The sequence below is a fragment of the Chiloscyllium plagiosum genome, chromosome 4 (assembly GCF_004010195.1).
Source record: "Chiloscyllium plagiosum isolate BGI_BamShark_2017 chromosome 4, ASM401019v2, whole genome shotgun sequence".
Classification (NCBI taxonomy): Eukaryota; Metazoa; Chordata; class Chondrichthyes; order Orectolobiformes; family Hemiscylliidae; genus Chiloscyllium; species Chiloscyllium plagiosum.
This window is the reverse complement of record NC_057713.1, coordinates 136148442-136170715: the sequence shown is the minus strand read 5'-3', so window position 1 is coordinate 136170715 and position 22274 is coordinate 136148442. Positions and strand designations below refer to the sequence as shown.

The window sequence follows — 22274 nt, the reverse complement described above, 5'->3', positions numbered from 1 at the left end:
CTTATGTTATGTCAATTGAAATGTTTTTTGGACATGAACTTAAAATTAGTAAAATACTTGCAGACTAAAATGGAAAGCATTAATTAATGCTAGTTTGTAGTGATGCTTTCTCCTCCATGACTATTATTTTAGTTGTCACACTTTAGTGTTGTGTATTGTGAATAAACAAAGATTTCAATTTTTTAAAAAACTTTATTCTTTTACAGTGAGTGTTAGGTTTGTGTCAAATCTTCAAATTTTAGGCCAGTATCTTTTGTGTAAAAATATAATTGCTAGCCTAAACAATGTCCTTCTATTCAATTTATTTTGTAGGTAGATTCTATATAATGTTCTTAATTAATGTAGTAGAGTTTTATCAGAAGAGGTTGCCATGTGTATATAACAGCCAGAGTCCCATGCAAAACATTCTAGCTTACTGTTGTGACCTTTGTCCATTTATATCCTGTGACACTCAGCCTGTCTTTGTGCTGCAGCTTGTTCATGATGGATAAGTTGCATCCAATCACACACACTGCTCTGCTATGAAAGAGGAACAGATAAATTATTTTTGTCAGCAGTCATTGGTTGGTGAGGAAAAGAAAAGGAATGTTGTAGTAAGTGTAAGGGGAGCTTGTTTGATCTGGGAACATTATGGGGACAGTCAACAGTTTAATAAATAACCTATCACATGGGCTGGCTGAAGCTTCTGGAAATCATTTTAGTACAGAATAATAGAAGCAATGACCAGATTTGTTAATTAATGACTGCATGGAACTATAAAGGAAAAAGTACGATAATACTAATTAATTTGTGGCTAAATTTTTTTTTGTAGCCATTGAGTCCGACCCCTTCGTGTTCTATTTATTTAGTATTTGCTTTTTGTGCAGATGTAATTGCTGGGAGATCACTTGATGTACTGCTGTCACTAGGATATTGGTAGTGAAATCACCTTCTCTTTCACCCTTTACCCACTCTCTTTGTATTCTATTATACAAAATGATACATTATGATTAGGTTATTGCTTTAATATTAAAAAGATAGATTAATCTGTTTGCTTTATTTCTTGTCCATTCCTTCTGGGCAGAAGGACTTGCAGAATTGTGGGTAGCTTCTAAATTTGCTTTTTATGTGAAAACCTCCTTCCCCCAGTGCAAGTGATTAAGGATCATTGCACTTCAATAAAAAAAATCGGTCAGTAGGAGCAGATGGTTCTGAAGCTGCTTTGCTTCATGCTGTGTAATTGTACTTGTGAATGTCATCGCTGACCAGGATGCTCAGGAATAGTGTTGAGCAATGTACACTGTCAAATTGAGAGATGGTGATGTTCTTTGTTCAAACTAGTGGTAAAGTACTTATGGCTGATGAATATCCTGGTTTTTCTATCCTTTTTCAAAAAGAAAACATAACTGAGTGGGTTGGGTGCAGAGAAAACATTTAGCAGTATTGCTCAAGCGATGATGTCCATTTCTGGTTGATTGAGATCAAACTACAAGTACCAACTTGGTCCTGATGAAATTTCAAATGTGGCTCTGGGAAAAAAGGCATAATTAGACTGCAATGTTTTTTGATCTTCTCGCCTTGTAATTTCTGTAACGATGGTTATGATAGTTTAACTTTATGGAGGTTTGGATGCACTAATAAATGGTCATCTGTTGTTTAGCCTTGTCTGAATAGTGAAAGAGTATTCAGCTAGACACTCCAGCTGCAATATGCAGTTAGTCACAAATGGAGGTTGTTACATCACTAGTAATCTGTTTGCCTTGGGGTGAGTGATGAACCCTGTAGCTGTGCTTCCTTTGGCAGATCACTTTGAAAATGTGGCCTGGACTCTAAATCCATTGTGTTGGCTACTTGTCCGTTTCAGGCATGTGGCCAGGTGGGCTGTATCCGTACACTTGAGCAATAACTTTAAAGTTATATCAAATATACGTTTCTCAAAGGCTTATTTGAATTATCAATGGAGTCTAACTGCAGTGTTAGCAATTCAGTTTGGATAATACTCAAATTTGATTTCAGGATATACTTGAATCTGTGCTTTTATATGATTAACATACAAGTTAATTTTCTGTTGTGGGTTATGCATTTATCAGCCACTGATCCTATTTAAGGCATTCTAGTTCTTTGAATGTCTGTGAACTATTTTCTATAGATAATACTGTGCACTAGTTGAATTTCATAATGTATACAATTCTGCCTGCTTATATGCTGCTCTTGGGGATGAGGATGTTAGGAACGCGATGGAAGAGGTTGGTATACACACTCAGCCTCACTAGAGCAGATGGTGTGCTGTGCTGTATTCGTCCAGCTGTCTGCCTGGTGTGCTGGCAGCTGCTGTGACTACAGTTTGTCATTTTGTTCTTTTGCAACTAAGAATGTAGAACTGATGAGTCAAATGAAGAATGAATTAATGGTTCAGGTTAGTGCTTGCATGAATTATAACTAGTGTATTGTGCACGATGTTCTAGTGAAAAATAATCAGGAGGTTTTACTTTAATTTTGCAGGCTTGACATTTTAAATTCCCTAGAAAGCTTAGCATCTCTTGTTTCAGTTTTCCCAGGAGTTTACAATAGAAGGAAGGAATATCTTAATGTGACTTTATTGATTCTCTTTGTGTATGTTACTCATTCCATTTGTTCCCAATTTCATTTTATTTTCATTTTCTCCCTAGGATCTCTATCAAGACTTTGTCTGACACTAAATTGTCCAAACGAATTAAGGAAATGTGGAGTGACATACAGGAGATTAGTCATAGGATTTAAGGCTTCGAGGACTTACACCTCGAAGGGAAGCGGCGAGGTGAGGTGAAGCACAGAATACTTCACTTCTCGTGCCATTAGGGGAGCTGTGAGCACAAGGAAGATGGCAGATCCTGGTATGCTGAGTTTGTTTGGTGATGATGGGAACATTTTCAGTGAAGGGCTTGAAGGTCTTGGAGAATGTGGTTTTTCAGAAAATCCAGTGAATGCTCTTGGGCAGCAATTACCCATGGATCAAGGATTTGGCTCCATGCAGTCTCCTCTCCATCATCCCCCACCAACTCAGACTCAAACTAAGCTGGCTCATTATGATCATTTTGGTCCATTTGAACAGCAAAAAATACATCTGGTAGATCAGCCTAACCGAATGATTGGCAATACACCCGGGAATGGTATGGCATCACCCCACTCTCAATACCACAACCCCACGGTTCCACCAGTCCCTCACAGTGGTGCTCAGATGGGTGTGTACCCTACTATGCAGAATGAAAGGTGTGGACAGCAGTTTGTAGACAGTGGCTCCATGTGGGGCCCACGTGCTGTTCAGGTGCCAGATCAGACCCGACCTGCCTTCCAGCAACAGCAACAACCACAGCCCCCACCCCCAGGGCAAGGGCACGCTCAACATATGCAACAGATGGGGAATTACCTAACACGTAGTGATTATTCATTGCAGCAGCACAACCAGCCTCAGCAGCAGAGGGTGAACCAATTCACTCAGGGTCAAGAGGCCCTCAGTCAAGGAAATCCTTTCATGGGAACTTCAGGACCAGGCCACTTAGCTCACATGCCTCAGCAAACCCCCAACATTGGCCCTTCTTTACGTCACACTCCAACCCAGCAGTACCATCCCCACCCCCCTCCCCCCAATTCTCTCCATGGAGATTCCATTGCTCACAGTCCTAGATTTTCCCCAAACCCTTCTCAACAAGCCAGTAGCAGACAACAAAACTTAAATTTTAATTCACGTAGCCAGGCGGTACCATCACAATCTGTGAGTAGCTCAGGGCAGTATTCACAATATCCTTATAGTAGCATTAATCAGGGATTAGTTAACAGTAATACAGGGATCAATCAAAACCTAGGCCTTAATAGTAACCCATCTGTGAACCAGTCAATACCCCGCTATCCAAATACTGTGGGATTCCCAGGTGGCACAAGCCAAGGACTAATGCACCAGCAGACTATACATCCAGGTGGCCCACTTAACCAAATTAATGCACAAACTATGCACCCCACACAGTCTCAGGGAACTTATGCTTCTCCACCACCAATGTCACCGATGAAAGCTATGAGTAACCCAGCAGGCACCCCTCCACCACAGGTTAGGCCTGGCAGTGCTGGAATGCAGTTGGAGGTTGGAAGCTATTCAAACATGCCCCTGCCTCAACAGTCACACCAGTCCCCAGGTACCATGGGTCTTGGACAGAGGAGCATTGGTCCCAGAAGCATGCAGACACAATACATGAGCCCTTCTGTACCAAGGGATATTGGCAGCCTTCCAAGACCAGTTGGTGCACTTGGTCCCAGTGGAAATCATGCCGATCAGATGATGCAGGAACGTCTAATGTCTGGCCAACAGCACCCAAATCAGCCTTTTCAACCTCAGTTGCCAACTTGTCCATCTGTGAAACAGCACTCAGCAGTTCATCATCAGACTTCTCCGACATCTCATCAACATCAGCCCTGGGTCCAGTCACAGCATTCTTCACCTAAGGCCACATTGCAACAAGTGCCTGCCCAACACCAGGTAAGTGTATCTACATTACGATCGAGTTTGAATATCCAAAATGGCTTTGATTCCTGCATGTTAATTACTGTTTGTGTTGGAAGTCATATCCATCGAGTTTTAACATGGCAATTATTGTGAATTAAGTAATGGAATTTCCAGCTCTTGGCTTGAGATTTTCTTTAAACCACATGCAGCTTGACATTAATATTTTAGCTAAGCTTGAAGAAAATCTATAAAGTAATGTATGATTGAGATGAATATAACATTTTGGTGTGCAAGTCCCAATGTCAATTATTTTTATACGTTTTCTGTTCTGACTTAAATTTTCCAGTAGGACAGATGAGAGCACAATTATGTTTCACACAGTGTTGACCTATACTGCTGTTCTGTGGTTATAGTTGTCTTCAGTATCACTCTGATCTTTGGTGTCCCTTAAGGTTTTACATACTTAAATTTGAAGCTTCCTTTGTAATCGCTGATTTCCTTTTGACTCCATTCTGCTGCAAACTTCCAGTTTTCTCTCCTGCTCATCACTGAGTTGAGTCTTCAGACATTTAGATTTTGTCACCTCACCATGAGACTGACTGTTTGCACCCTGCTGTGTACATGTCCATCCTCCTAGTTGCACTTCATTTCCTCAGCCTTCTACTTGCTGAATCCAACCAAGTTGTGCTTCAGCACTCTGCCAAATTTCTTCAAACTTTCTCTCCCTTCAGCAAACAATCTGCAGTCAGTGTATTAGAGATTTTGATCCTTCCATTTTTATAATCTTTAGCATTGTTACTTCATAACTGGTTCAGTGAATATTATTTAGTTTGAAGTCACCACCACCTGCATCGCTGCTTCCAGCATCAATATCCATTGGCATCAGTATTACCTTTTAAAAAGCATTGCAGCACTTAGCAAGACTTCTTTGACGGTACTCTCCAAACCCATAACATCTGCCATCTAGAAGGACAAGGTTAACACTTGCATGGAGTTGCCATCACCTGCACGTTTCCCTCCAAGCCACGGTGGGAAATAGATTTTAAAAATCTGATGAGAGGGCAGACCTGGATTTAACTTTCGGTAATGAAGCCGAGGAAGTGGTTTAAGTATTGGTGGGTGAGCATTTTGCAGGCACTGATCGTAACTCCATAGATTTACAATTGTTAGGGAAAAGGCAAGAGTGGGTTTGAAATGAATGTTCTCAATTAGGGGAAGGCCAATAAAATCAGATATAATTTGGCCACAGTGAATTGGGAGCAGATACTTGCAAGTAAATCTGTGAGATGCATTCAAGAAGGAAATGGGGAGAGTATAAGGCCAACGTGTTTCAGTAAAGGAAAAAAGTGGGATCAACAAATCCAATGAACCTGGATATCATGTGATATACCAAATTGGATGAAGAGAACAAGGAAGATTTGGCAAACATTGAAGGCTCAAGACAGCAAAGGCCCCACAAAATGTGCAAGGAGAAACTTTTTTAAAAAAAAAGCAAAAAGGGAGCATGAAAGAATACTTGCAGGAAAACATTAAGGAAAATCCTAGTTTATTTTAAAGTATATTGAAGGGTTAATAAAAGCAGAGCTAACCTTACAGAACTGTTCTGAAGCAGAATCACTGGACCTAAAACATTAACTCTGATTTCTCGCCACAGATTCTGCTAGACCTGCTGAGCTTTTCCAACAATTTCTGTTTTTGTTTCTGTTTTCCAGCATCTGCAGTACTTTTGGTGGTTTTTAAAAATTCAGATTAAATGTATTCCAGGTTGTTGAATAAGGCAAGGGAAGAAATAGCAAGAGTGTTGGCAATAATTTTCAATTCTGATCTGGCCACAGGAGAGATGCCAGAAGGCTGAGGACAGCCAATGTATACCAGAATGGAAGTAAGGGATAAACCAAGAAACTACAGGCCAGTCAGTCTAAGTTCTGTGGTAGTAAACTGTTGGAGGCAGTTTGGAGAGACAGAATTAGTCCTTGGAGAGGTAGGGATTAGTCAAAAACAGTCAGCATGGTTTTATTAAGGGAAAGTAACATTTGACCAACTTAACAGAATTTTTCAGAGGTAATCAGATGTATAGGTGAGGGCAATGCATTCAACATAATCTACTTTGGATTTCAGTAAGGCTTTCGATAAGATCCTGCATGAGAGACTGATAGTGAAGGTAAAAGCCCATGGGATCCAAGGAAGTTTGGATCCAGATTCAGCTGAATGGCAGGAAGCAGAGGATGATGGTCGAGGGGTGTTATTGACTGGAAGCCGATGTCCAGTGGAGTCCCACAGGGGTCATTGACCTCTTTGCTCTCTGTGGTATATATGAACAATTTGGACTTGAATGTAGGAAGATTGATCAGGAAGATCACAAATGATACAAAAATTGCTGGGGTGGTAAATAATGAGGAGGATAGCCTTAGATTAAGAAGGTTTATGGTTAAGAAAGCATGTGGGTTATTTGCCTTTGTAAGCTGAGGCATAGAGTTTAAGTGCATGGAGGAGACGCCGTGGTAAGAGGCATGAACTGGCTGTGATAAATTGGGAATCGTGACTTAAAGGGACGGTGGCGGAGAGGCAGTGTCATATGCTTAAAGAACACAAGGGAGAACTACAATAATTGTTCATCCTTGTTTGCTGCAAAAATACGACTGGAAAGGTGACCTGACCATCGCTTACAAGGGAAATTTGGGATAGCATTGGATCCAAGGAAGAGTCATACAAATTGACCCAAAAAATAGCTGTAGACCTAAGGATTGGGAGCAGTCTAGATTTCAGGAAGGAAGTACAAAGATTGATGAAAAGGGACTAAGTAGAATACAGAAGGGAACTTGCAGGGAACTTTCAAACTGATTGTAAAAGGTTCTGTAGGTACGTGAAGAGAAAAAGATTTGCTGAAGGCAAATGTACATCCTTTACAGTCATAAATGGGGATTGTTACAGTGTGGAGCAAAGAAGGCAAATCAATTAAATGGATTGTTGAATTGCTTGTGAGTATTGATTGTGAGTCACCTAGAAATAGTGGATGATTTTTCAAGACACTAGACACTGGAACAATTCCTATGGATTTAGAGGGCAGATAATGTAACTCTACCTCCATTCATTTATAAGGTGGGGAGAAAGTAGGGCATTATAGACCAGTTGCCCTGCCATTAGTGGTGGGGGGAAATGCTAGAGTCCATTATAAAAGATTTCAAAGCAGTGCATTTGGAAAACAGGCAGGATTGGACAGTGTCAACTAGGATTTAAGAAAGGGAAGCCATGCTTGATAAATTTTAACTTTTTAAGGATGTGACTAGTAGGTTGATATGGGGGAACCAGTGGTTGTGGTTTGATTGGAATTTCAGAAGGCTCTTGATAAGGTCACGCTTAACAGATAAGTATGTAAAATTGAAGTACATAGGATTGGCTGTAGCATACTGACATGGATAGAGAACTGGGTGGTAGACAGGAAACCGAATAGGAATAAGTGGATCTTTTTCTGAATGGTGTCCAGTGATTACAGATTGCAAGAATCAGTGGTTGGACCCCAGCTAGTCACAATATACATTCATGATTTTAGATGATGGAGCTAAATGCAATATTTCCCAAGTTTGCTGATGACACAAAGTTTGAGGTTAAGTGAAAGAGGATTTCATTGTGATTTAGGCAGTGAGAGTGCAGGCCAGTGCATGGCAGATTAAGTATAATGTGGATAAATGAGAGTCTGGAGTCCTATGTAGGCCAAACCAGGTAAGGGAGACAGTTCCCTTCCTGAAAGGGCATGAGTGAACCAGATGAGTTTTCCCAACAGTCAATAATGAATTCATGGTCACCATTCGACACTTCATTCTAAATTTTTATTAAATTTAAATTCCACCATCTGTGGCGGGATTTGAACTCTGGTATCCAGAACATCACCTGGGTCTCTGGATTTATAGTCCAGTGATAATAGGCTGTCACAGCTTCTTATTGGAAACTACTGTAACTCTGCATTAATCTGCTACCTATTGCTAAGCAGAACTTAAATGTGTCATTTGTGCAATATTGGTGCCTCTGGCAAAATCACTAAAGAATTGCTGGATGGTGTTGACGCAGTTTTGAATGGCTGAAAATATGTTCATTTTCTTCCATTTAAATGAACTTTGGGATGCAACAATGTATTTTTAAAAGTCAGATAGGAGTTGTTTCTTGATCATGTTGAGAAGAAAAAACATTTTAGGTTCTTTGAAGTATTTTCCAAGCTTTTGAATGTGATTAATTTCCTCAACTTTCTTTTTGAAGAGAAATTGTTAAATAATTGCATCACTGATCTTAATCCAAGAATTCACACATTTTTGAAAATATCAGTACTGCCTGATACACATTACACAAATACGTGTTGCAATGAATATTTCCTCACAACCAAAATGCTAGTTCCAATGTTCTGTTTTATGATTTTTTTGAGATCAAACAGGAAGTAAACTTGTGTAACATGTCTCTGCACAACAGTTGTTTAAAATTTGAGGCTCAACTGACTCTGGTAGACAATGCCTCAAGTGTGTTTCACCAACTGTTTCACCAACCAGCTGGCATTGAATTACTTCTCTATACTCTTGCATAGAACATTGAACAGTTCAACACAGAAAGAGGCCCTTTCGCCTGCCATATCTGTACTGACCATGATGCCATTCTAAACTACACGTGGTCCCTATCCTCCATTTCATGTGTCTACCTAAATGTGTCTTTGACTTCACTATTGTGTTTGCTTCCACCAACTACCCTGACACCTTATTCCATGCACCTACTTATCCTCCTTTTTGTGCATCTCCTTTAAACTTTTTACCTCACATCTTAAACCTATGCCCCCCAGTATTTGATATTTGCAGCCTGGGAAAAAGGTTCGAACTACCCACCCTTTCATGTTTCTCAATTTTATAAAATTTAATTGGGTTGTCCCTCAGCTGCTGGCGCTCTAGAGCAAGCAGTCCAAGTTTGTTTGATCTCTCCTTCTAGTTGATGCACTCCATTCCAGGCCACATCCAGTTAAACCTCTTTTGCACCCTCTCCAAAGCCTTCCCATCGTGTGGCAACCAGAACTGCGCAAACTCCTTCAAAATGCAGTCTAACTAAACAGCTGCAACGTGACTTAACAGCATTTATACTCAATGCCCTGACTGAAGGCAAACATGCTGTATTGCTGCCTTTCCCATCTTTATTCGCTTGCATTGCCACTTTCAGGGAGCTATGAACTTAGAACTCAAGATGACTCTATACCTCAATGCTTAACTGCAGAATTTCTAACTGGCTTTATGTGTAATCCTGCAGCTTCATTTGTCTTAAATTTTGAGTTATGACTTGTGGACACCAGTGAAAGTTTTTGAAATTGCATGAGTAGCCCTTTGTCAGCTGTTAATAGTTCCCCTTAGCAGCTATTCATTCTCCCAGACTGACCATTCATCCATTCCTTTTGTCCAACTGTTTTTCTGTCTCTTTGAGCCCATCTCCACATGTCATTTAGTGCTTTCCCCCCCCCCCCCCTCCCCCCCCCCCCTCTTCCCCCTGCATTAATACCAACCTTTTCTTAGCTACTAAGATCACTGGACCTGAAATGTTAACTCTGATTTCTCTCCACAGATGCTGCCAGATTTCCTGAGTTTCTCCAGCAATTTGTTTTTATTTCAACTTCCCAGGATCTACATTTCTTTTAGTTTTTTTCGTGATAGCATACCCTTTCTGATAAATCTGTGTCCAAAACTGCTCACAATATTCCTCATATAATCTAACCAGAGCCTTTTACAGCGTCAGTTCTCATATTTTAGCCCTCTTGAAATGAATGCTAACATTGCATTTGCCTCCTTAACTGCCAACTGAACCTGCATGTAAACCTTACAAGAATCTTGAACCAGGGCTCCTATGTCGTTGCAGATCTCTGAAGCTTTCCCATTTTAAAAATAAGTCTGTGCTTCTATTCTTCCTACCAAAGTGCATAACCTATCACTTTCTCACATGTATTCCATCTACCACTACTTTTCCCACTCGCCTTTCTGAAGCCTCCCCTTTTTCTCAACACTACCTGTTTTATCTATCTTTGTGTTATTTGCAAATGTAGCAATAATGCTGTCAGTTCCTTTATCCAGATCATTAATATATAACGTGAATAGTTTTGATCCCAGCACTGACTGCTGAGGACCTCCACTAGTCACCAGTTGCCATCCTGAAAATGATTCCTTTGCTCTCACTCTGCTGTCTGCCAGTTAGCTAATCCTTTATCCATGCCAGTGCCTTGCCCCTAATATCATGCTGTGTTATCCTATTTAGCAGCTTCCTATGTAGCTCCTTTTCAAAGACCTTCTGGAAATCCAAATAGATAACATCCACTGGATCTTCTTTGTCTAACTTGCTTGTTACCTCAAAGATCTGTTAGGCATGCACTTCTTTTGAAGCAGAAAAAGTGATTTACTTTCAAATTAGTGTTGTCTATGGTTTGAAGGGGAACTTGCAGGTGATGTTGCTCCCATGTAACCTTTTCGTTCTGGGTATTAAAGGGTTCAGAAGGTGTTGAAGGAGCCTGGGTCAGTTGATGCAATACATCTTTTAGGTGGTATTCACTGTGCAGTGGAGGTGAGAGTGAACATTGAAAGTAATGAGTTGGGTACCAATCAAATGGACTGATTTCTTTTTTGTGTGGTGTTGAATTTCTCGAGTGGAGTTAAAACAGTGCTTGTTGAGACGGGTAGAAGGTATTCTATCTCACTCCTGTCATACGGCTTGTACATAGTGATGAACTTTGGTTAGGCAGTGATGTATTAGTCACAGAACTCCTATATTGACATGCTTTTGTAGTAATACTTAATGTAGCTTGTTTAGTTTCTGGTAAATGAACCCATCCCCCTGATATTAACATTGGGGATTCCATGATGGTAATGTGATTGACTGTCAATGTGAAACGGTTAGATTTTCTCTTGCTGAAGATGATTCTTTGGCACTTGATGTGGTGTGAATGTTACTTGCTACTTATCAGGCCAAGTTTGGATGTTTTCCAATGTTTGTTATAGATGGACACAGCCAGCTTCAGTTTGAGTTGCAAATAATGCTGAACAATATGCAATCATCTGTCAACATCTCAATTTCTGACCTTTTTGATGAAGTGATATGTTGGGACTGAAATTATGAACTTGCAACAACCACTGAGAGAGTCTATAAGGCATAAGCAGGGAGGGAAAGAGTTGAGTTTTGTGGAACGAGAGGTTCAGTTGAGCATGACTCAGATAAGAACTTACAATTAACAATGGGGTGCTGCAGGTAAGGGTAATGGGTTCACAAGGTGGAAAATCAGTCATTATGTAGAGCCATTTAACAATATTGGAAGCATTCAGTATGCAAGGTCAGCTAACAAGGGGAAAATTATCCATTGTATGAATCCAGTTTACAAGGTTAAGAACATTCATTGTGTAACAGTAAAGGGCTTGGTCTCTGCTATTGATACTCATTGATTGTCACCCAATTAATATGTATCTTGCCTTTTCTGGATGCTCCTTCCTGTAAAATGACTACATAGTTCATTGAGAAACCGTTGTTCGAGAGAAGACCGTGAACTCATGTCCCTTTGCACCTGGGCAATCATTCTCTCTCCCTCCAGGGCGTGGAATAAAGATGAAGGAGGTAAAACTATGCTTTGTCTCTGAGTGTTTTGCTTTGACTGAAGGGGGAGTGGGACGACACCACAACTAACTTCCTTTGGGCTGGTTAGGAGCCTCTTTCCCAGTTTCCCATTGACTCCAGTGTTTCTTGGTGCCATTGTTTGCCAAATGCTGCCTTAATGTCAAAGGCAGTCTCTAACTTGTCTGTGAAATTCACCTTTTGTTGTCTATGTTGGGACCAAGGTTGCAATGAGATCAGGAGCTGAGTGGCCCTGGCAAGAGTATCAGTGAGCAGTTTATTTTGAAATGTATGCTTGATAGCTCTGACTGCTTTTTGCCTTTGACGATCAAGAGTAGTCTGGTGCAGTAATTGGTTAGGTTGGATTTATCCTGCTTTCTGATATAATTTGGGCAGATTTTCACACTGCTGAATAGGTGACTGTTGAGGTGGTGCTCTAGCAGTTTGGGTAGGAGTGCAGCAAACCCTGGTGCACCTCTTCAGTACTCGTACCTGAATATTGCCCGCACTTGCAATGTTTCAGTATTCAGTGGCTCCAATTATTTCTTCATATCATGTGGAGTGAATCAAATTGCCTGGAGGCTGGAATCTGTGGTGTTGAGGAATTCAACAAGGAGCTAGCATGGATCATCTGCCCTGCATTTCTGACTGGAGATGGATGCTAATACCACAGACTTGTCTTTTGCACAGATGTACTGGTGGCCCCACTGTTGAGAATGGGGATATTTGTGGAGCTGTTCCCTCCAGTTAGTTATCTACTCATTCACATCCATTTCCTGCTGGGTGTGGCAAGACTGCAAAGCTTAAATTTGATCTGTTAATTGCTGGGTCACCTGGCTCTGACTAGCCTGTGCTGCATCCTTTGTTTTATATGCAACTTCTGCTATTTTATGTGCAAATAGTCATTAGCTGTAGTTTTACCAGGATGATCTTTTCCTCATGCTGATGCTGCTCCTGGCACACCCTCTTGCAGTTGTCTTCAAACCAGGATTGATCTCTTGGCTTGATGGTAATGATGGACTTTGGCAGTGGGCTTTCATATTGTGATTGAATACCATTCTGTTGTTGCTTACAGCCCACAGTGCCTTGTGGATGTTGAGTTTTAAATTGCTAGATCTGTTGGAAGTTTATCCCATTTAACATAGCGGTAATATCTCACAATACAATGGAGCGTACTCTTGATGTGAAGACGGGGCTTTATTTTCACCAGGGCTGAGCGATCCTCATGCCTACCAATACGGTCAGAGGCATTTACAACACCTGGTCAAGGTAAGGGCAAGGTCAAGTAAGTTCTTCCCCCTTTCCGTCTCTGCCTGTTCTCAGCTCAGTCCAGAGTTATGACGTTTAAAACTTAGCCCACTGAGCAGTAATGATGTTCCCAGCCACATTTGGTGATGGACATTGAAGGCACCCCACCTCTAATGCTTGCCGTGTCCATGCGATACTCCTGATATTTCCAGTTGATGTTCAGCATGATGGAGTATGGAGTTAACAACTATGGAGCTTTGAATGTTTTCTTAATGCATTTGTCCCATACAAATAAATAGTTTTGTTTTGAAAAGAAAACTTTTCAGATAATTGATTTGCAAATCTAATTTAGATCTGGCATAGTTGTTGTGGTAGTAAATTAATCAAGCTCCATTTCTTCTTTCCATGTTTTTAAGTCTTTCCCAGGATTTAGCAAACTTCTTGATTGTACCTAATGAAACTATGCTCATCAATCAAAGAGGAGCCAATGTAGGCCGTTCGTCCCATCAAGTCTGCTCTGCCGCTCAATGCGATCATGGCTAATCTGACAATCCTCAACTCCACTTTCCTGTCTTTTCTGCATAACCCTCGATTCCCTTTCTGATTAAATATCTGCCTCAGCCTTGAATATATTAAAATGACCCTGTCTTTATCTCTTCAGTAAAGTATCCCACAGATTCTTGATTCTTTGAGAGACAAAATTCCTCGCTGTCTCTGTCTTAAATGGGTGACCCCTTATTCTGCGATGATGACATCTAGTCCAAAACATCCATAAGGGGAAAACTACCTTTCCACATCTACCTTATCAAGTCCACTAAGAATATTACATGTTTCAATAAGACTGTCTCAATTCTTTTATTTACCAGGTCCAGTCTACTCAACCTCCTTATTAGTCAGTCCAACTGAAATAGATAATCATGTTAAACTCCATCTACCAAATTTTTGCCTGTCTGTTATCCATATCTGTTCATAAATTTCTTAGTTTTCATTGCAGCTTACTTTCCCACTTATTTTAGTATCATCTGCAAATTTGCCTGTAGTACATGTTTCTACTGCAACCAAGTCTTTAATCTAGATTGTTGAAAAATAGTAAATAGTTGGAATCCAAGGACCAAGTAACAGTAATGAAGATTGCAGGGCGATTGGTAAGATTTGTGGTAGTGTAGATGAGCAGAGAGATCTCAGTGTCCATGTATATAGATCCCTCAAAGTTGCCACCCAGGTTGATAGGGCTGTTAAGAAGTCATACGGTGTGTTAGCTTTTATTACTGGAGGGATCGAGTTTTGGAACCATGAGGTCGTCATGTAACTATACAAAACTCTGGTGCGGCCACGCTTGGAGTATTGTATATGGTTCTACTCACTGCATTATAGGAAGGATGGGGAAGCTTTCAAAAGGGTACAGAAGAGATTTACAAGGTGGTTGTCCGGTAAGAAGGGAAAGTCTTACAAGGAAAGGTTGAGGGACTTGAGATTGTTTTCGTTAGAGAGAAGAAGGTTGAGAGGTGACTTAATTGAGACATATAAGATAATCCAGAGGATTAGATGGGGTGGACAGCGAGAGCCTTTTTCCTCTGATGGCGATGGCTAGCTAGAGGAGACATAGCTTTAAATTGAGGGGTAATAGATATAGGACAGATGTCAGAGGTAGTTTCTTTACTCTGAGTAGTAGGGGCGTGGAATGCACTGCCTGTAACAGTTGTCGGCTCGCCAACTTGAAGGGCATTTAAATGGTTATTGGATAGGCATATGGACGAGAATGCAATAGTGTAGGTTAGATGAATTTCAGATTGTTGCACCACCCTGTGAAACCATTGAGGGCCAAAAGGCCTGTACTGCGCTGTAGTGTTCTATGTTTTATGTTCAAACCCTGTTGGGTCCACTATTTACAGAATATCAACCAGAAAACACTAGTTTCTATTAGTTAGCTAATCCTCTATTCATGCTAATGTATTATTACCCTTAACCCCAAGCCATCTTGAATGATGTATTAATCTTTTGTGTGACACCTTATCAAATGCCTTTTGGAATTCCATCTCTACTCCATCTGCAGGACTTAAAAATGTGTTGCTGGAAAAGCGCAGCAGGTCAGGCAGTATCAAAGGAGAAGGAGAATCGACGTTTCGGGCATAAGCCCTTCTCAGGAAATGCCGAAACGTCGATTCTCCTTTGCTGCCTGACCTGCGCTTTTCCAGCAATACATTTTTAAGCTCTAATCTCCAGCATCTGCAGTCCTCATTTTCTCCAGCTGCAGGACCCTCATTATCAACTTGGCTATCTTTGAAAACTTTGTTCTATAATAAATTAGTCGAACATGATTTACTCTTAAACCAAACTGACTCTGGATTGCACTTTGACTTGCCTAATATTTGTTGCTACTTCCTTAATGGATTCTCTCAATTTTCCAATAATACCAGTTAAACTAATGCGTCCTTAGTTTCCTACTTAGTCTCCTGCCTTTATTGAATAAGGGAATTCCATTAGCATTTTCCAATTCACTGGATCCTTTCCATAATTTAGGAATTTTGGAGAATTATAACCGATGCGACCCTATCTTTGCTGCCACTTCCTTTAAAACTCTAGGATGTAGGTCATAAAGCCCTGTGAACTTGCCAACAGTTCGCTCAGCACGTTTTTCCTAAGAATGGTAATTGCTTTAAGTTTCTCCTTTTCTATAATCTCTGCATGATCTGTTACTATTTGGATGGTTTGAGTCCTCCTCCATGAAAATTGAGGCAAAGTATTGATTTAGTGTCACCTGCCATTTGTGTTCCCCATTATTAATTCGACCGTCTCATCCTCCAAATGACCAACGTTCATATCAACTACTCTTCCCTTTTGTAAATGCTTTTGCTATCCATTTTTATATTTTTATGCTAGTCATCTTTCTAATTAATCTTTGTGCTTTTTATTAGTTTTTTTAGTAACCTTTCAACCTTTAAAAGTTTCCCAATCCTTCAGCCTGCACTTAGCTTTGCAATATGGAATGCCTTAATTTTTTTGTCTTTTTATTTCTTTAACATCTTTGCTTCACCATAGATTTTTTTCTCCCTCTTACAATCTGTCTTCCTCTCTGGAATATATTTTAGTTGGAGGGAATTTAGTATCTCCTTAACTGTGTGTCAATGTTCAGATTAGATTCCCTGCAGTATGGAAACAGGCTCTTCAGTCCATTGATCATCAATTGTCTTTCTGCCCAGTCCATTATGGCCAAATCTGGCCTTGTGCATATGTAATTATCCAGCAATACCATTCTGATTTCTTAAAAGCTCCAAGCTTTGCCATTGTGGTTTGTTGCTCAGTTAAACTTTCCCACCATACTTTCAGTTTAAAAACTGGTCTGAAGCGTGTGGCTGTAAGTGATTGGTATGTTATAATGAGGTGAGTGTTGAGATTTGTTCAAGCAAAATATAGTTTGTCTTAGAAACAATGTGTCTTAAACAAATTAGGTTGCGCTTTAAGTCAAATGCGATTGTAGTAAGCCCAATTTGTTCAAAACGATATTCTTAAAAGCCAGCTGCTGGATTTATTTAGTTTGTTATCCTGTCTCCGTGTCAATCACAGTTTCTGCATAGACAAGCATAGCACCGTATTCTGTGCAGCATGACATTCCAGGATGTTAATATAGAGTCCTACAGCCTGGAGACGAGTTCTTTGACCCAAACTGGTCCATGCCGACCAAAATGTACTTCCAGGCTAACCCCATTTCCTTGCACTTGGCCCATATCCTTCTAAACCTTTCCTATCCATGTATTTGTCCAAAAGCCTTTGAAATGTTGTTAATGTACCTGCCTCAACCACTTCCAGTGGCAGTTCATTCCATATGCATACCACCCTCTTTGTGTTTTAAAAAAAAGTTTATCTTTTATTATTTCCCCTTTTAACCTTAAACTGATGCCCTGTAGTCCTCGATACCCCAACCCTTGGAAAAGACTGAGTTCATTCACTCTACCCAGACCTCTCAGGGTCTTATACATGTCTATAAGATCCCCCCTCAGTCTCCTACGCTCTAAAGAAAAAAGTCCTTGCTTGTCCAACTTCTCCCTATAACTCAGACCATTGAGTCCTGGAAATGTCCTTGTACATATCTTCTGCACGCTTTCCAGTTTAATAACATCCTTCCTATAGCAAGGTGACCAAAACTGAACACAATACTCCAAATGCGGCGTCACCAACATCCTGTATAACTGTTAACATCCTGACTTCTATACTCAATACCATGACTACCTTGTCTACCTGTAACTCCACTTTCAGAGAACAGTGTACCTGAACTCCAAGGCCCCTCTGTTCCACTACAGTCCCTAAGGCCCTACCATTCATACGAAATCCTACCTTGCTTTGACTTTCCAAAATGCAAGACCTCAAGCTTAAAGTCATAGAGATGTACAGCATGGAAACAGACCCTTTGCTCCACCCCTTCCTGCCAATCAGATATCCTAAACTAATCTAGTCCCATTTGCCAGCACAATTGTGTATTCAATTTGCAGCTCCCCTTGGATTCCATGTGATCTAACCTTTTAGACCAGCCTACCATGTTGAATCTTCCTGAAATCCATATAGACTACATCCACTGCCCTGACCTCATCAACCTTCCTGGTCACTTCATCAAAGAACTCCAACAAATTTGAGAGGCATGATTTCCAATGCACAAAGCCATACTGACTATTCTAAATCAAACTCTCCCGCAGAAGGCAGTGGAGGCCAAGTCTCTGGATACTTTCAAGAAAGAGATGGATAGAGCTCTTAGAGATTGTGGAATTGAGGGTTATGAGGATAAGGCAGAAGTAGGATACGATTATGGATGATCAACCATGATCGTAATGAATGGTAGTGCTCGCTCAAAGGGCCGAATGGCCTACTCCTGCACCTATTTCTATTGTCTATAAACCCTGTCTTTCCAATTGCATGTATACCTTGTCTCTCAGAATCTTCTCAAGTAACTTATCCACCACAGATGTTAGGTTTACTGGTCTATAGTTCCCAGGTTTTCCTTTGCAGCCCTGCTTAAGTAAGAGCACAACATTCGCTACCCTCCAGTCTTCCAGGACCTCACCTGTGGCTGATGGTGATGCAGAAATATCAACCAGGACCTCTGCATTTCTTCTCTAGCCTTTTGCAATGGTGTTGGATATATCTGGTTAGGAACAGGAGATTTATCCATCTTCATATATTCTAATACATTCAATACCTCTACTGTGATATGGACTGTCCCCAAGATATCGCCGCTAACTTCCCCAAGTTCCAAAGTAGTCTTTTCTTTCTCCATAGTAAGCACAGAGGAGTAATATTCATTGAGGACCTTGCCCGTCTTCTGTGATTTCACACGTACATGTCCACTATCGTTCTTAAGGGGTCCTATTCTCTCTCTCTCGCTATTCTTTTTCCATTAATATTCTTAAAGATCTCTGGATTCATCTTAATATTCTCAGCCAAGACTATCTCTGCCCCCTTTTCACCCTCCTGAGTTCCATCTTCAGGAAAGTCCTGTATACCTCCAGGGCTTCCCTTGATCCCAGCTGCCTGTACTTGAGCCATGCTTCCTTCATTTTTCTGGTCAAAGCCTCAATATCTCTTGTTATCCAAGGTTCCCTGTTCCTACCAACCTTTCCCTTCACCCTCACAGGATATAGACCTTGAACTCTAGTTATCTCACTTTTAAAAGCCTCCTACTTGCCGTAGGACCCTTTGCCTGCAAACAAACTACACCAATCAACCCCTGCAAGCTCCTGTCTAGTTTCATCAAAATTTGCCTTACCCCAGTTTAGAACTTGAACTTGTGGGCCAGTTTTGTCCCTCTGCATAACTGTGGTCACTGGTCTCAAAGTTTGCATTAATTGAAGGAATTGCTCGGGACAATGAATAAAAACACTACAAATCTTTGAATAATGTCACAGGATCTTTCAAAGCAACTTGGACAGGTAGATCAAGTCAGCTTCAAATATCTCATTGACAGGATAGTTCTCCTGATGGGCATTCCTTCGGTGTTGCACTGAAGTGCCTGCTTAGGTTCTAGTGACCTAGCATAAAGTTTGAATTCTTAAGCAGTGATGAGCATGTTGTCGATCTAAAATGCAAGATACAATAGATTTTTAAAGTATACTTTTATGCCAAGCACAAAATGAGTTGACTTCAGGTGAATCAAAGGGTCTTCTGATTTAATAGTCAACTCATCAGTGATTTAATGCAGCTTAAAAAATTCTGAAGGGAAAATGGTGGTTGTGAGATATCAACTGAAGCAGCCCCAAGCACATGTAACACATATTAGATGGTGCCGAGAAAGTTTAACAGGAATGATTGCAAGCTTAATAATTTGATTTTTGAGGAAAAATGAGAGGTTTGACCTCTCCCATCCAGGGAGACAGTAGTTAAGGAGAGAATTTTGAGTAAAGACTTAACAGGTTTAAGTGAAATTCTAAATATCACTTTAAAACTTGTTAGAAATCAAATGTTGGAAATACTCCATATCAGTGAAAAGAGAACAAAAGTGTTTACATTTTAGATTTGAATCTAATAGTTAAAATAGCAAGCGCTTCCAATTATGGTGAAATCTCACATTATCATCCACCAAGGAAGATCGACATGCAGGTTTAAGGATATTCAAAATTGGGTTGAATGCTTGCTTCAGCATACCAACTGATCTTCTCTTGTCCTTGGCATTTATTGCGTGTATAGCTTTCTCTGTTTTGGTTGAACTGCAAAGGTGGTCTGGTCTCATCTATTAAAAAGGTCTCTTAAAAATCTATCAATTTCAGTACACTTACTTTGATGTATAACAAAACATCCTGATGCAGTTACATACAGTGCTGTACAGTGTTACCACTTTCTGGTGCCATCTTACACACAAAAAAAAGCATCTAACTTTACAGTCCTTGTTAAGAACTCCGCATTGGCCTGATGGCCCAGCACGAGTCTCCTTTATCTCACTGTTGGAAAGAAATTGGTGAATTGGAAGGTATTCCTGTAGATTTTGCAACTACTGGTATAATTTAATTTTGGCATGCTGATGTTGAAAAGGCTTACACATGGAAGTTGAAATTTAAGGAAGAATGAAGTTATATTTTAGTTTGAAAAATGAGAAAGGACAAAAAATTGAACTGTACGATGGTGAAGGGGCCGATGAACAGTGAAACCTGGGGGGAATGGGGAAGATGTTCTTGTAGGTGTATGAGAATGTTGTGAAATTAGTTGAAAAGTCTCATGTAGATCATGAACTATTCCAATTGGCACAAGGTTTGAGAACCAGTGGCCACTGATTTAAGATGGATGATAAACAAAACAAATCAATGATGTGAAGAAACATTTTTGTTCAGTGAATGATAACGATATGGAATACACTACCTGAAGTGTGGGGGAGGCAGATTCGATTATAGCTTTCAAAGAGAATTGAGAAAGCATCTGAAAAGAGAGGTTTCTCTTTGGGAAATGAGTGGGGCCAGCTTAAGTTCTTGCAGAGTGGCAATGCAGACACACTGAACCAAATGGTAAACTGCTGTGCTGTAACCACTCTTTGATTTTTGAGTAATTTGACATTATCTTTTCTAAACTATTTATTCAATAAAGCCTTTTATTTTGCTGACATTGTTACTGCAGTGCTATCTTTATCCATTCTTAACATGAGCTCTGTCTTCAGGTATGCAAAAGTACTTTTTTTCTCCTAATTTACTCCTTTCTTCGAAAAATGTCACATGAAAGTAGTTGCAATGATGGGGAGATACTCATTGCCTTCTGGTTTTGAAATGTGTAAGTGTAGACAGTGAATGACAGCAACCTCCTGAACTTTGGGAGTGGAATAGCTCACTCCTGTTTTTGCCCAGAATCCATATCCATACTGTCCACCTAGGATGACTGGGTAAAGATGTGGAATGGAAGCCTGAGCTGGTTATTTTCTCAGCTAATTTTGGAAGTATTGGCTCAACTAAACTGCCATCCTGATTGATCACAACCAGAGATCGACCAGGATGAAGAGGTAAGAGTTTAGCATTCCAGAATGTGAGGCAGATTTATTGGCAAGTTCTTTAGCAAGGTTGGCTTTATGTTCTGAAATGTTAAACTCCTAGCTTTTCCATTTTGACTTTTATTTGAAAAGCATCTAGTTTCTCTAGCTCTTCTAGTATGATTTCCATTTCCTCCTCCTTCTGATAAGATGGTTGTGGAGAAGGGCTTCTGAGTGTGGGACTCACCTGTTTTTGTTTTTTTTTTTACCCTTCTCATTTTACTTATCTCTTGGTGAAGAGCTTGGCCATGGCGCGTGGACCTGGTGGCATGGTCTTGAGCAAAGTCATCAGAAGCGAGTTTGGGTTCCTAGCAGTTTCTGCACCGTTGAAGCAGTCCTAGTACCAACTCTTGGCAACTGCGGCGGAGCCAAGTTTGGGTCCAGTACATGACATGGTATCAGCAGTGGCTGCACTGGCAAGGTGGGCCCGAAGCAGACTCAGGGCAGCAGTGGAGTCAAGTTTGGGCCGAGTTTGTGGTGGCGGCAGCATTGATTGCATCTGCTTTGGCGAGGTCCACAGAGGTCTCGTAGTAGCGAGGGCATCAGAGAAGGTGAGATGTCGCTGAAGAGTGGTGACTTTGTTTCCAACAGTGAGATAAAGGAGACTCGTGTTGGGCTATCAGGCCAATGCGGAGCTCTTAACAAGGACTGTAAAGTTAGATGCATTTTTATTTTTCTGTGTAAGATGGCACCAGAAAGTGGTAACACTGTACAGCACTGTTTGTAACAAGATACATTATAACAATAAACAAATAAAATCAAACATGTGACTCCAGACCCACAGCATTGGGGTGGCCAATGGGCAATTAGAGCGAGGCAATTAATACTGGCCTGGCCAGAGATGCCCACATCCCACGAATGGAAAAAAAAAGTACATGTTCTTTTGTTTGAATGTAAATAGTTTCAGCAGGTGACGGGAGAAATTGACAGGAAACCTGATCCTATTCTTTCCCAGTACTCCTATAATACTGG

The 22274-nt window shown here is 40.6% G+C and overlaps 1 protein-coding gene across 1 annotated transcript in view; it reads left to right on the top strand.

Annotated features, from left to right (window-relative positions):
- chd7 (chromodomain helicase DNA binding protein 7) overlaps positions 1-22274 on the top strand; it is a 356622-nt gene that overhangs the window by 29669 nt on the left and 304679 nt on the right. The window contains exon 2 of the mRNA XM_043689312.1: positions 2649-4486. Coding sequence (XP_043545247.1) covers positions 2840-4486 — 1647 coding nt within the window. The 5' untranslated portion in view covers positions 2649-2839. The remainder of the gene's footprint in view (positions 1-2648; positions 4487-22274) is intronic.